Source organism: Narcine bancroftii, chromosome 1 (genome assembly GCF_036971445.1).
Source record: "Narcine bancroftii isolate sNarBan1 chromosome 1, sNarBan1.hap1, whole genome shotgun sequence".
NCBI lineage: Eukaryota > Metazoa > Chordata > Chondrichthyes > Torpediniformes > Narcinidae > Narcine > Narcine bancroftii.
In genome coordinates this window covers 294,189,825-294,204,572 of record NC_091469.1, presented here as the reverse complement: position 1 = coordinate 294,204,572, position 14,748 = coordinate 294,189,825, and the positions used below count along the sequence as shown (strand labels likewise).

The 14,748-nt window shown below is 43.8% G+C and overlaps 1 protein-coding gene across 6 annotated transcripts in view; it reads right to left on the bottom strand.

The window, feature by feature from the left end:
* The window catches only part of nav2a (neuron navigator 2a), a 411,462-nt gene that overhangs the window by 296,758 nt on the left and 99,956 nt on the right, over positions 1–14,748 (bottom strand). For all 6 annotated transcript variants that reach the window (XM_069904879.1, XM_069904824.1, XM_069904830.1 and 3 more), the window contains exon 3: positions 7,527–7,579. In XM_069904879.1, the coding sequence (XP_069760980.1) occupies positions 7,527–7,579 (53 nt within the window). The remainder of the gene's footprint in view (positions 1–7,526; positions 7,580–14,748) is intronic.

Here is a 14,748-nt window from a genome sequence, read left to right as displayed (position 1 = left end):
AAATGAACAGACCCTACATCCAGGAAGGATGTGTCAGCTCCACATTGCTTGTGGAGGATTAGAATGTTCTGCTAATATTTGATCGCAATTAGGTAAAACGTTCCCTCGCTGCACATTCTACAGCTGTTCGAAAGAACGTTATAGGAAGCAAAAACTTTTGTGCTTGATTGTGTTATATCAAATACTTCAACATGCCCCTGGCAATTATGGAGTTTTTAAATAACACACAAGGCATGAGCACACACTTTCGCTGCAATGGAGTCAAGTAACTGCAGTTCCATTCCAGTTTACAAAAGCTTGACTGTTCAAATAAGCACAAATGCAGGGATTAAATTTCAGAAAATTTAATTATAGACAGTCATTCAAAAATACTACAACTGCAAATGCCACCCACGTTAAATTCCACCGAGCCAATGGCATTTGCGCCTTTTAAGGAAACATTCCAAAATTTCTAATCTACTGCTCATGAGTCAACTGAACTGGCACCGAAGTGTTTAATGTGGGTGGCATAACCAGTGAGGATCTGAACTATGAACGTACCAATAGTTTGTCTGAACGAAATGGCCTGCGTCACTGATGGGTATCTCAAAAAAAGGTTAGCCATGCACTGGTGGCATTGGCAAAGATGTTGAATTTGGAACAGTTCAGTTTGCAACGAGGCAGAAAAGAATGAATCAGGTGAGAGGTGAAAGAGATGAGAGAGAAGCTGCTTTCAGGTGCATTCTCTGCCAAGAAAGCACCTGCAGAAGCGGATGCAGAGCTTTGTAATTGTCGTTCAGGTGGCAGCTGAAAGGGACAGCTGCATGGGAGGCACCTCGGAACGCACTCCAGCTCCTGTCCACTGTAGCTGTACTCCCGCCCACTGACGTGACGTCATTTGAAGCACGACGAAGGAGAAGCAGAAGGAACACAGGATTATGGCGGACCAAGAGCAGGCAAGATATACTGATGATGGTTTCAGCCTTTCTCAGTGTTCAGAACGAGATACCCTGTCTGCACATCGTGTTTCCAAATTCACGCCAAGCGTCTCGGGCTGACAATGTCACTGTGACGTCATCAGCCCGCCCCTTAGCAGCCAGTTTCAGGCGGCTGCATTCAGGTACCTAGGGGGACTTCAGTGCTCCAGCAAATATCCCTCCCGGAGGAGGGTTAGAAAGTGTGCCTCGGAGGTGCTTCCTGCTCTTTCAGGTGGGTACCCTGAGAGTTGTATAGGGGTAGAATACGTGGCTTTACATCGGGGTATTCTGGCCACCTGAAACAGCCTGGAGAAATAAAGGGAAAGGAAGAGACAAGGGAGGAATAAGTAAAGAGAAATGGAGTGTGCTTATGTTTGAATGAGGGAGAGTGAAAATAAGAGAGGAAGAAAAGAGAGAGGGCATGCATATGTTTCACATGTACTGCAGAGGCAATCATCCCTTTGCTATACTAGCAAGCAAGGGATGAAGTGTATCACATGAAAGAACTGACCTAGATAAGCTGTAGATTGTGGGGGTGAGAACCTTAGAACATGACAGCACAGAAAAAGGCCCTTTCTCCCATCTAGCCTGTGCTGAACAATTAGCCTGTCTCATCTCATTGACCTGCATCTGGACCACTGACCCCCCATACCCCTCCCATTCATGTACCTCTCCAATTTTTTCTTAAATATCAAAATTGAGCCCACGTTCACTTCAGCAGTCAGCTCATTCCATTCACTCACCACTCTCCACCTGAAGAAGCTCTCTCGAATGTTCCTTTTAAACATTTCACCTTTCACTCTCAACAAATGTACTCAAGCTTTTGTCTCACCTAACCTTGGTGGAAAAGCCTGCTCATAATTCTGTATACCTCTATCAAATCTCCCGTCGTTCTTTTAAGCTGCGGACCAGCTGCATTGTGCCCTGGAAATGGGGCCAGCAATATCCCTGCCCTGCAAAACATTGTGCACATAGCCCAGAACATCACAGGCAAAACCCTCCCGCACCATCGAGGCAATCTACTGGTCCAGTTGACAGCAGCAGCAATCATCAAGGACCCACACCACTCAAGACATGTTTTGTTCTCACTCCTCCCATCAGGAAAATGGGATAAGACTCATGCCACCAGGTTCGGGAACAGTTGCTACCCCTTCACCATCAGACTCTGAAACAACCATCAATCATTTAAGGGCTCTAACTTTGAACGCAACTTATTTCTGATTTTTTTTCTGTATTTGAAGGCAGTTTGTTTACATTTTTTTTTACATTTCTCTTCTTTGCATATGTATCTTTTTTTCTTGAGTATAGACTACCCACCAAACTCTGCCTGGCCTGCAAGAATCTCAGGGTTGTATGTGATGTCGTGTATGACAATAAATTTGAACTTGATCTGGAATGAACTTGAAGCAAAGACCATTGAAATTTCAAGCTATCAGTTAGAGTAGGGAATGGCACCAATATATTCTTTTCTGAAAAATGAAGAGGGGGTAGTTTCTGCAAGACTGTTTTACAAACATCATTGAAACAAAAAGACTTGTAGATTTCCCCTAAATACCTGCTCCCTAGGTCATCACAATGTTGTGGGCCAAAGAACCTGTACTATGTTGCACTGTTCCATGTGCTGTGCTCTTCCAACCCACTCTTCTATTGTCAAGCTCCTGCACTCTTCCATTAAAGCTTCATCTTTCTATTCGGCATTTTATAACCTTCTAGACTCAGAAACAAATTCAGGTCCAGGTCCATGTCCTTCCATCAGCTCTGATCATCCTCCCTGAAATGTTAACAATATTTCTCTCTCTGCAGATGCTGCCTGACCTGCAGAGCTTTTCAAGCACTTTCTATTTTATTTCAGATTTCTAGCATCTCTACTATTTTGCTTCTGACATGACTTGGAAAATATTAAATGGGTCCCGGCATCAGTCAACACGAACTTGGCTCCTGCCTTCTGCCCATGCCCAGGAATCCAGTTAGCTTCAAGAACTATATCTTGCAGATTCGTGAATGTATTCAATAACGTAGCACCCACTGCGCCCTGCAGTTGAGAAGTATGCAGGTTCATGGGTGAAGAAATTTCTCCCAATCTCAGTTCTCAACAGTGTATTCGATAACCTAAAGACACAACCTTGGCCTTGGACTTGCCAGCCACCAGGAACAGCTTTGCATTGTCTAAGAGTGTACTTTATTGGACTGAGCAGTTGGCACTGAAAAAGGATTGGAAGTGTTCTGACCATCGGTTGAGGATGGAGATCTTGTCGCTGAGGAGGACTTCGCCGTCTGAGCTGTGCAGAGGGCTTTGGACTTGGGGTGAGGGGCCGTACACAGCCTTTAGTGTCTCATAAAAACCCCTGAAGTCGCCAATGTCCGCGCTGAGCTGGGTTCGTTTGGCGAGGCTAGTCCACCACTCATTTTGGATCTCCCGGAGTTTGCACTGAAGGTGGCTGCATGCGAGACGGAAGGCTCTTTTTTTTCTCTGGCCAGGAAGGCTTTGCAAGGTGAGCCTGGTGGGCAGCTCGCTTCTTTGCCAGCAGCCCCTTGATTTCCTGGTTGTTTTCGTCAAACCAGTCCTTGTTTTTCCTGGAAGAGAAGCCCAGTATCTCTTCAGTGGATTGCAGTATGGCCGTTTTCAGCTGATCCCAGAGGGTTTCAGGAGACGTGTCCATGAGGCAGTTTGCATCCTCGAGCCTTGCTTGGAGGTTTGCCTGGAAGTTTCCTCTCACTACATCTGACTGCAAGTTTCCAACATTGAACCTCTTTCTGGGGGCACCACTGTTCTTGAACTTTGGCTTGAAGTGAAGGTTGAGCTTGCAGCGAACAAGCCGGTGGTCAGTGTGGCATTCCACGCTGGGCATGACCCTGGTGTGGAGCACATCTCGTTTGTCTCTTCCTCGCACCAGAACGTAGTCCAGGAGGTGCCAGTGTTTGGATCGGGGATACATCCAGGTAGTCTTCAGGCTGTCTCTCTGCTGGAAAAGGGTGTTAGTAATGACAAGCCGCTGTTCTGCGCAGAGTTCCAACAGGAGGCGTCCGTTGTCATTGCACTTGCTGACACCATGCTTGCCAAGGATTCCTGGCCAGATTTCTGAGTCTTTGCCGACGTGAGCGTTGAAATCGCCAAGGATGACAACCTTGTCGGCTGTAGGGGTGCGTTGGATGAGGTTGTGCAGATCAGTGTAGAACTTGTCCTTTTCTGCTGGTTCCGCCTGAAGGGTTGGAGCATAGACACTGATGAGAGTGATACGTCGCTTGTTTTGAAGGGGGAGTCGCATGGACATGATCCGGTCAGAGTGGCCTGTCGGGAGGTTTTCAAGTTTGGAGGCAATGGAATTCTTGACCATGAAGCCAACACCAGATAGGCATCGTTCAGCCTGAGGCTTGCCAGACCAGTAGAGTGTGAAGCCCGCGCCGTGTTCTTGGAGGCCGCCTACATCTGCAAGGCGGACTTCGCTGAGAGCGGCTATGCCGATGTCGAGTCTGAGGAGTTCATGTGTGATAAGGGCAGACCGACGTTCAGGTCGGTGGCTGTCAGCCTTGTCTAGCATGGTTCTGATGTTCCAACATGCTAGCTTGAGTTTGTGTGCATCTTTTGAGGGGGAGGACGTGGACCTGTCCTCAGGCCTGCGCAAAGGAGCTTTTAGGTGGAGTGCAGTGTGTGCAGTACTGGCCCCACCCTTTACACCCATGTACTTTATATAGCACCGATAAAGAGACATATCAACGTTATATATCAATATAAGTGGATGAAGGGCTGAAGTCTGAAACATTGGATATATTTCTTTATTTTGCTATATAAGGAACACCATTTGACCTGGTGAGCTGCTCCACCATTGTGCTTTTATTTCATTCATGGTGTCTGCAAACATTCATGTTTTATGCCTTGCATTGACTCCACAGTCTGGTAGAATTTTAAAAGTAGTTATTAAATTCCTCTCTCATTCTTCTAAACTCCCATGAAAACAGTCTAACTCAATCTATTCGCTCCTTATATGCAAGTATATGTGTAATAAACCTTCAAGGCATGCCCTCCACACCAAGAACATTCTTCCTTAGATGAAGAGATCAGAATCACATAATAAAAAAAAACCACCAGGTGTGGTCTCACCAAGACTCTACACTACTGCATCTCTGCTCTTGTTGGACTTAAATCCTCTTCCAGTAAAGTCCAAACATAGAATTTACCTTCTTAACTCCTTGACTGTAAACCTGATTGTTTGTTTTTCAGTTACAAACATCCCATTGTATTTTCCCTTCTGCCAATCTGTCAGAATTTGGTGAACAATCTGTCTTTCTGCTTGGGAACCAAAGTTCCCACATCCGCCTTATGTGAACCACCCTGGAGCCCCTTTTCATCCTTCTCCAACCATATTCCCCACCCCACCACCATTACCTTTGACTCTTCCTGCAACATTGTAAATGTTATTATTTGTTCCTCCTCCAAATCATTGGTGTGTGTTGTGAATAATTGGGCCCAAGCACTGATCGTTCAGCAAGACTCCATTTATTGCCTGCTGCCAATTCTAGCATATTACTCCCAAATTCATCTGCTTTAATTCTGCACATTATCCTTCAATATGAGATTCTATCAAAGCAATCTGAAAGTCCAGATATAGTGTATCCTTTGGTTATTCATTTTCTATTTTACTGGATGATGATAATCAGTTTCTGGTCATATTCATTGAACAATGTACAGATGCACCAAAAATTCTTACTTGCTGCAGCCAAACAGGTACTTTCTAGTTACATTCTCAAAAATTAAGTAAATGTGACACTTTGTAATTCATGTTTATTCCAATCCCATAAATGCATTTTAAGTGTACAGCATGGTTAGCGCAATGCTGATACAGCGCCAGCGAGCCGGGTTCAAATCTCTCTTCATCTATGTGGGATATTTGGGCGGCACAGGCTTGTGAGCTGGAAGGGCCTGTTACTATGCTGTATGTCTAAATTTTCATTTTAAAAAATTAAATTTAAAGTGCTCTTTTTAAAAATTCTTGATTTATTTAATTTCTTTTGTCATTACTCAGTTCACCAACATGAAATTATCGTGTACTCACCCTGACTCTATCACATAGTTTCAGAGGAAACCTTTCCACGTTTGTTTCAGCCAGTACAAAATGGAGCTCAGCTCACCCTGTCAGTTCCCTGTCACTCCAGCACCAGCTTGGAAAGCCCCTAATCTTGCCCTTTTCCAATGTGCAGACATGTCCTATCATGAGGAGTTCTGAACAATGATTGGGCCATGCTGAATCATGGGGGTTTCTTCATCATCAGCTGAGAGTGGCTTGGGGACCAAATGATTCAATTCTGAAGCACTGATCGAAATTGCATCCAGAGGTGTGAGATGAATTTTAATTCTTTCCTTCTTCCTTAAATAACTCACTCCTTGAAAATGCCTGGTGAATAACCTAGGGGCAGTCAGCAGGTGAGTTCCCAATTAGCAGTGCAGACTGATCAGATGCTTATGGAAGAGAGTAATTATCCAACATACTGTGCTAATGTTGCTGGAGTTGGTGAGACTGAGGTTGTTTACTCTGCAACAGAGTAGGTTAAAGGGACACTTAATCGGATATCAGAAGGTGAAGAGGTAGAACCATCAGGATGGGTGGGGGGGGGGGGGGGGGGCGGTTTGGAAAAGTATTTTAAGCCAAGCGTGGATATAGTTATAATATGGAGCTCGTGGACTTCCAGTGTGATTGGATCAGATGCTTCTCTTGTACTAAAAATTCAATGGATTGAACATCTCATCTGCCACAACCCTTGGGGCCCCAGAATGAATGGGTTGATTGAAGCCATAATTTTCTCACCTGAATGGGCATGAAGGCTCATTTGGCCATTTTCTGGGATGTAAGGTTCAACAAATGTACTGAAAGACAGCTTCAAGGGAAGGTCCAGTCATCATGTCAAGAACTGGAGTTCTCCACAAAAGAATTGTGGAGTCATATAGCACTGAAACAGGCTCTTTGGCCCACTGAATCTATACTGACCAATGATCACCCACCCATAGCTGTAACTTTAAAATTATATTGAAGGTGACTATATTTTTGCTTCAAAGTTCAAAGTGACATCACATACAACCCTGAGTTATTCTTTCCTGTGCAGAATTTCACAATAATTTGGTCCTTTTGGTAAATCACATGTCAAAGGGCTCAGGCCCGAAGCATTGGTTACATATCTTTGCCTCCTATAGATACTGCGGGACCTCTTGAGTTTCTCCAGCACTTTTGTGTACTATAATCACAGCATCTGCAGACTTTATTGTTTCTCACCAGCATTTTTTCTGTGCTTTACTCCAGGACAGCCACACTGTGCTGTATTTGTGCTGGTCGCAAGAAGATATTTTAATCTGTGCTTAGCAGTATTCATATGATAATCCAAACAAATCATAAAACTAATTGTTTTATCTGTGTTAAGTACCTCAATTCATCACTTTTGAACACTCCAGCACATTTGTGGATTGTCACCTATTTTGAATAATGTTGGATAATTTTGAAACTCATTCCAGTCAATTAATTCTGAAAATAAACCCTCCTGGAGTGCAATGTCTGAAATTCAAGAGGAAAACGGGTTACTTACCATCTGTGATCGATTCTTCGGACAGCCATTGATATCTTCAATCTTTTCATTTGCTGAAATAATAAGGAAAATAACACTTGTAGCATATTGAGTGCAGATAAGTCATCCAATTACAAGCAGTCTGAAGGAACGGCTGAGTAATTTCTCTTGGAAATGTGTCAAACAATTAGCAAGTAACTGCAGCACAGCAAAGAACACTCATCAGGAACATGCACAACTTTCTGCTGGGGAGTACCTACCCACCCGACAGCAGCTGAGGAGAAAGGTCATTCTCTGAAAGCAGACTACTTGTATGGCAGCCTTCTTTAACCCTTTCTGCACTCACTTCTCTCTCGCTCTTTCAGGACAGTCTGCTAACACACGACTGCTGTCAGTGGTGAGTGAAGCTGACCGTGATGACGTGAGCAGGATCAAGTTTCACGACCACTCCAGAAAGAGAGAGAGAGAAAACTGCAGCAAGTTCCGGAGACCAGACAGAAATAAAATTAAATGTCTGTAGTAAGTCCAGTTATCTGCTGGAGTTAAAGTGCTGCATTCTCTCTCCTCTTTGCAGTTTCTTTTGTACTTTTACCTACTGCCCATTGTTAGTCATTTCAAGGATCATTAGAATTATTGACTCTTTTCCCATTGCATTGTCACTCGCTTATCCATAATGATCCAGCCCACTGACAGTCCACAAAACTGCTTAACGTATAAAGCAGTCATTCTCAACAGGGCATTGCAGCCACCCACCCCCAGGGGACACACCATATTTAAGTAAAAGCCTTGTTTTCTTTTCACCTCACCTAACAATTATTTTTTTTAAAGTAAAACGCGAAGTTCTGCATACATTTAATAACAGGCGGCAGGGTTAACGCTATGCTGTTACAGTATCAGTGACAGGGGTTCGAATCCAGAGCTGTCTGTAAAGAGTTTGTGCATTTTCCCAGTGTCTGTGTGGGTTTCCTCTAGGCCTGTATGTCTACATTTTAAAAATTTAAATTTAAGGAACAAGGCTGAGGGCTGCAGTACCCTGAGCTTGTAGAAGCTGGATGATGACCTCAGTGTACTTCACCTCGAGCAAAGTAATGCTACCAAGAGTTTCTCAAAGCACAAAGAAGAGAAAATATGTTTATGATGACACTCCTTTTTAATGGTTAGCAATATCACTTCTTTGTGCTTCTAATTTTCTTAACATTGAAAAATATGGTGGAAATTCCTAAAGTGAATTCCCTGCTGCAGGAATTTTGTAAGATAGATTCAAGTTATCATCCTATTTGTAGTAAGTCATTAGTTGCATTCGTTCAGAACAAGAGCATTTTGCCTTTTTGCGTATGATGTGCAGGGGTATAGACATAAAATAAAATTTTAAAAATGTAAATTGGAGGAACATCACCTAGTATTCTATCTGGGCATTCTCCAGACAGCATTAAGGCCCCTCAGTTGTCTCTCTCTAGCCCCTTTCACACTTGTGTCCCATTAAATCGGCCATAGGGATAGGAATGGGGGTTTGACCTTTCACACTAGACCACTCCCAACCGGGTCACTTGCAAGGGTCTATCCCCGGCGTTTGGTCTGTTCTACCTTTAATCGGAAGTGCCTGGATGACGCAGCACGCAAAAGAGAGAAGTGATTGCCTGATTTCAACGCCGGCATTTGCAGACTCCGGGCATGATACTAGGGGTCAAGGCTGGCAATCCCTGGCATGAGATGACATCATCTGACACCAGCAATGTGCAGATTTTGCTTTCACACTTGCCACTTTTAAGGCCGATTGGTGTTTGATTCCTGGGATCACTGGCAAGTGTGAAAGTGGCTTTTCTTTCCTGATCCCTCTATTTACTTCACTCCAGCACCCCACCCCCTTCCCTCTCCATTCAGAGACCTACCCCCTCCAACTATCATTTCTCGGCTTTTTTCTCCTGCCCTCCCACCCCTCTCCATCTATGACCTCTTAATTCTTGCCTGTTGGCCTGCACCTTTCCCCCCTCCTCTCCTCTCCATCCCTCGTCTTTTTATTTATGTGCCGCCTGCTTTTCGCTCACATCTTTGACGAAGGCCTCAGGCCCAAAACGATAGTTATATCCCTTTGCTTCCTGTGGACGCTGCGTGACCTGCTCAGTTTCTTCTCCAGCACTTTGTGTATTGCAATAAAATCAGTTTCCTAGTTTCTCTTTTCCATTCTCTCATCCTCACGATGTCAGGCTTTCACTTTACACCTTTTTTCCCCCTCTCCCTGCACGAGTGAGGCTGACCCATTGGCTACACACCAATTTTATCCTCTTGTTGATGTATTTTACAGGTGTCAGCTGTGTATTCGTGGGTGGTATCCTTGCCTCTTGTGTCACATATTTGTGGTTTCAAGTCTCAAATGACCTGAGCAAAATAATGTTGATTTATATCCCAGTGTCGGAGTACAATATCTCAGAAATGCTGTCCTTCTGCATTAAGCTGTGCCTCAAGTGCTATGTAAAACATCTTAGGAACAGGGAACACCCCTCTGAGGTTTTCCAGTGCTCAGGGCTCAAGCAACATCATTAAAATGTGCTTTGTGGTCTACATCACATGAGAACTAACTGGCTGCTATTTTGGACATCGGTTAGCACTTCTCAGGAAGAATCAAGAAGATGTGAACAGTTATTTATTATTGTTAGTTGTTCTGTCAGGGCTGTAAATATCTTTTTTGACCTACAGCAAGGTAGCAGGCCCTTCCAGTCCATGAGCTGGGCCACAAAATTATACCCAATTAACCCACAACCCCCCATACGTTTTGAAAGATGGAAGGAAACCGAAACACCCGCAGGAAATCCATGCAGACATAGGGAGAATGTACAGACTCCTTACAGACAGCGCCAGATTCCAACACGGATCGTTCGCGCTGTAACAGTGTTGCGCTAACTGCTACGCTGAATGTGCTGCCTGCATGGTGGGAAATGCCGAGCTGAAGAGCTTGTGGGTTTCAGTAAACATCAGCTCAAAGAGTTTGCCTTTACTCCTTGGGTACTTTCCGTGCAGAGTCTGCATGCTCTGCCTGTGCTTCCCTCAATGGCTCTGGTTTCCTCTTACATCCCAAAGGTGTTCTAGTCGGTTAATTGGCTGCTGTAAAGTTCAAGCATGTGGCAAAGAGGCTCAGGGACAGTTCTTGGGAGTGTGTGAGAGAGAATATTTTGCAGGGATTCAAGAAATGAAGAAGATATACAGTAAATGAGATTGGTTCCCTGAGAGCTGGCATTGTCTCAATGTATTGTCACATTTGGAGAGTGCTTTCCCTAATGAATACCATTATATGATGTCTAAGACGCTGTTTACATCCGGTACCGCATGGATGGCATTCTCTTCAATCTGAGGCGCCTGCAAGCTCACACCAAGACACGAGCAACTTATCCGTGAACTACACTTTGCAGACGATGCTGCTTTAGTTGCCCATTCAGAGCCAGCTCTTCAGCGCTTGATGTCCTGTTTTGCCGAAACTGCCAAAATGTTTGGCCTGGAAGTCAGCCTGAAGAAAACTGAGGTCCTCCATCAGCCAGCTCCCCACCATGACTACCAGCCCCCCACATCTCCATCGGGCACACAAAACTCAAAACGGTCAACCAGTTTACCTATCTCGGCTGCACCATTTCATCGGATGCAAGGATCGACAACGAGATAGACAACAGACTCTCCAAGGCAAATAGTGCCTTTGGAAGGCTACACAAAAGAGTCTGAAAAACAACCAACTGAAAAACCTCACAAAGATTAGCGTATACAGAGCCGTTGTCATACCCACACTCCTGTTCGGCTCCGAATCATGGGTCCTCTACCGGCATCACCTACGGCTCCTAGAACGCTTCCACCAGCGTTGTCTCTGCTCCATCCTCAACATTCAGTGGAGCAACTTCATCACCAACATCGAAGAACTCGAGATGGCAGAGGCCGACAGCATCGAATCCACGCTGCTGAAGATCCAACTGCGTTGGGTAGGTCACGTCTCCAGAATGGAGGACCATCGTCTTCCCAAGATCGTGTTATATGGCGAGCTCTCCACTGGCCACCGAGACAGAGGTGCACCAAAGAAGAGGTACAAGGACTGCCTAAAGAAATCTCTTGGTGCCTGCCACATTGACCACCGCCAGTGGGCTGATATCACCTCAAACCGTGCATCTTGGCGTCTCACAGTTCGCCGGGCAGCAACCTCCTTTGAAGAAGACTGCAGATCCCACCTCACTGACAAAAGACAAAGGAGGAAAAACCCAACACCCAACCCCAACCCACCAATTTTCCCCTGCAACCGCTGCAACCGTGTCTGCCTGTCCCGCATCGGACTTGTCAGCCACAAACGAGCCTGCAGCTGACGTGGACATTACCCCTCCATAAATCTTCGTCCGCGAAGCCAAGCCAAAGAAGACCATTATATGATGTCTACTATTATAGTTGGTACTAGTTTTACAAAAAGTACCAGTTTGGCCACAATGAGTAAGAATTTCAGTGCATCATTACCAAGAATGTTTTCCTCCATAATATTTGGGACAAAGACAGTTTTTAAAAAACTTTATTTGCCCCTGTGCTCCACAGTTTTAAATTGTAATCAAACAATTCACATGTGATTAAATTGATCATTTTACTTTGAGCATGTAGAAGTTACAGCAAATTATAGACATAGTCCCCTCATTTCAAGACCCCATAATATTTGGGACATAGTGATGTATATAACATATATATAACATAGTATATTAATGTAATCTTGTTTAGCACTTTGTTCCATATCCCTTGCATGGAATGTCTGCTTGAAGTCTATGATTCATAGACATCACCAGGTGCTGAGTATCTTCTCTGGTGTTGCTCTGTCAGGCCTCCACTGCAGCCATCTTCAGCTCCTGCTTGTTTTGGGGACTTGTCCCCTTCAGTATTGTCTTCAAAATGTGGAAGGCACACACAATTGGATTGAAATCGGCTGATTGACTAAGCCATTCAAGAATTTTGAATTCTTTAGCTTTGAAAAACTCCTTTAATGCTTTAGCAGTATATTTGGAAACATTGTCCTGCTGTAGAATGAAGCACTGTCCAATGTGTTTGGAGGCATTTGCTCAAACTTGAGCAGATAAGATGATTCTATACAGCTCAGAATTCATTTTGCTCCTGCCATCAGCAGTTACATCGTCAATGAAGATAAATGCACCAATACCTATGGCCGCCATACATGGTCAGGCCATAACATTCCCTCCACCATGCTTCACAGATGAGGTGGTACACTTTGGATCTTGGGCAGTTCCTTTATGCCTCCGCATTTTGCTCTTGCCATCACTCTGATACAGGTTAATCTTGGTCTCATCTGTCCACAAGATCTTTTTCCAGAATTCTTCAGGCTCTTTTAAATACTTCTTGGCAAAATGTAATCTGGCCATCCTGTTTCTGTGGCTAACTAGTGGTTTACATCTTGCAGTGTAGCCTCTGTATTTATGTTTTGTGGACAGTAGTCACTGCTACATCCACACCTCCCTCCTGAAGAGTATTTCTGATGTCGGACATACATTCTGGGATTTTTCTTCATTATGACGAGAAATCTTCTGAAATCAGCAGTGGAGGGTCTTCCTTGGCCGACCAGTCCCTTTCCCATCATCACTGAGCTCTCCAGTATGCTCTCTTTCTTAACCCTTTGGACCCCCATGTCCCTGTTTTCAGGGATGACCAACAACCACATTTACTCCATGTCCTGGGGTTTCAGGGACTACAAACAAGTGCATATATTCCAAGACCCCGTTTTCTGGGACTAGTTTTCTACTGAACCACCAGTTGCTTCGTACTGGTGTTCATAATATACCAATATTATGTTTACCAGTTTACCAATGGACTCAGTCCGGAATATATATTATGGAAAATTTAAAATAGCTGGAGTCCAAAGTGTTAATGATGTTCCAAACAGTTGATTTTGGTAATCCTAAGGTTTGGGTGAAATCTCTTAACTGTTCTATTCTTGTTTTTCAGCCTCATAATGGCTTTTTTTTGACTTTCATTTGCACCTGGATGGCGTTCATGTTGAAAGAGGGCAATAACAGGCTCCAAAGGTGATCAAAAGCTTAGAAGCAAGCCTAGCTCTCTTATACATCCACCAATGAAGCAATTAAACATATCAGAGGAATACCTGTGAAGCCAAATGTCCCAAACATCATTGTGCCCTGAAATGGGGGGGAAAGATGTATAACAAGTGTTGTAATTGCTATATGGTCAAACCAAAATGTTTACAAAAAAAAAACCTTGAATAAAATCTGGAATGTGCACTTTAATCGCATGTGAATTGTTTGATTACAAATTTAAAACTGTGGACCACAAGGGCAAATAAAGAAAAATAATACCTTTGTCGTAAATATTACGGAGGGCACTGTACTTATGCGCATGACAATAAACACATTTTCAATGATAATTGAATTCTTAAAGATTTGAGGGGAAATTGCGATTTTGTATTTGTGTAGAGCTTCCAGCATTTGCTTGCTTTCAAAATATTTTCTCAAAAGACAAAGTCACAAGTCTAAAGATCAAAACTACTGTATGTTACAATTGACTGTCTGTAAGTCATTTAACAAGTGAACTCTGATATTATCTTCAAGTTGGAGGAACTGTGGCATCAAAGCAAACAGTCCAAATCACGAGATAGAAAGTTGGTGGGTAACAAAAAAGTGCTAAAACATTGTGTGGGAAAACTGTGATAGCTTGTTTCATTCACACATTTTTGACATATCCAGTGGTAAGCAGTGCAATTCTTGATCTTCTGTATGGTTGCACATATGAGGTAGAATTTAGATTGCATTATTTTCAATATGGTAAGAATCCGTGCATTTAGCATTGATGTCACATGACATTCTCATGAAAAAATTTTGGCTTAAGTCCAGTAGGAAAGACTGTTTGGGTGCTTTACACCAAGAAACAAAAGCGAAGTTGTAGAACTCCTGATGGGACCAAAGTCAATGTTGCATCATTTTGTTTCACACAATCAAAGGGCATCAGGTCCTAAGATCACAACGCCATCGAGCAATGTGGAAGACAGACAAGGCTGATCAAGATGAAGACTATTTACACCAGGTGAGCGGAAAGTTAGCACTGTAACAGGCCAATTCAGCCCTACGAGTCCGCGCCACCCAATTTACACTCCATTAACTTACACCCCGGTATGTTTTTGAAGGGTGGGAGGAAACCGGAGGCCCCTGGAGTAAACCCACACAGACACGGGGAGAACGTACAAACTCCTTACAGACAACGCAGGATTCGA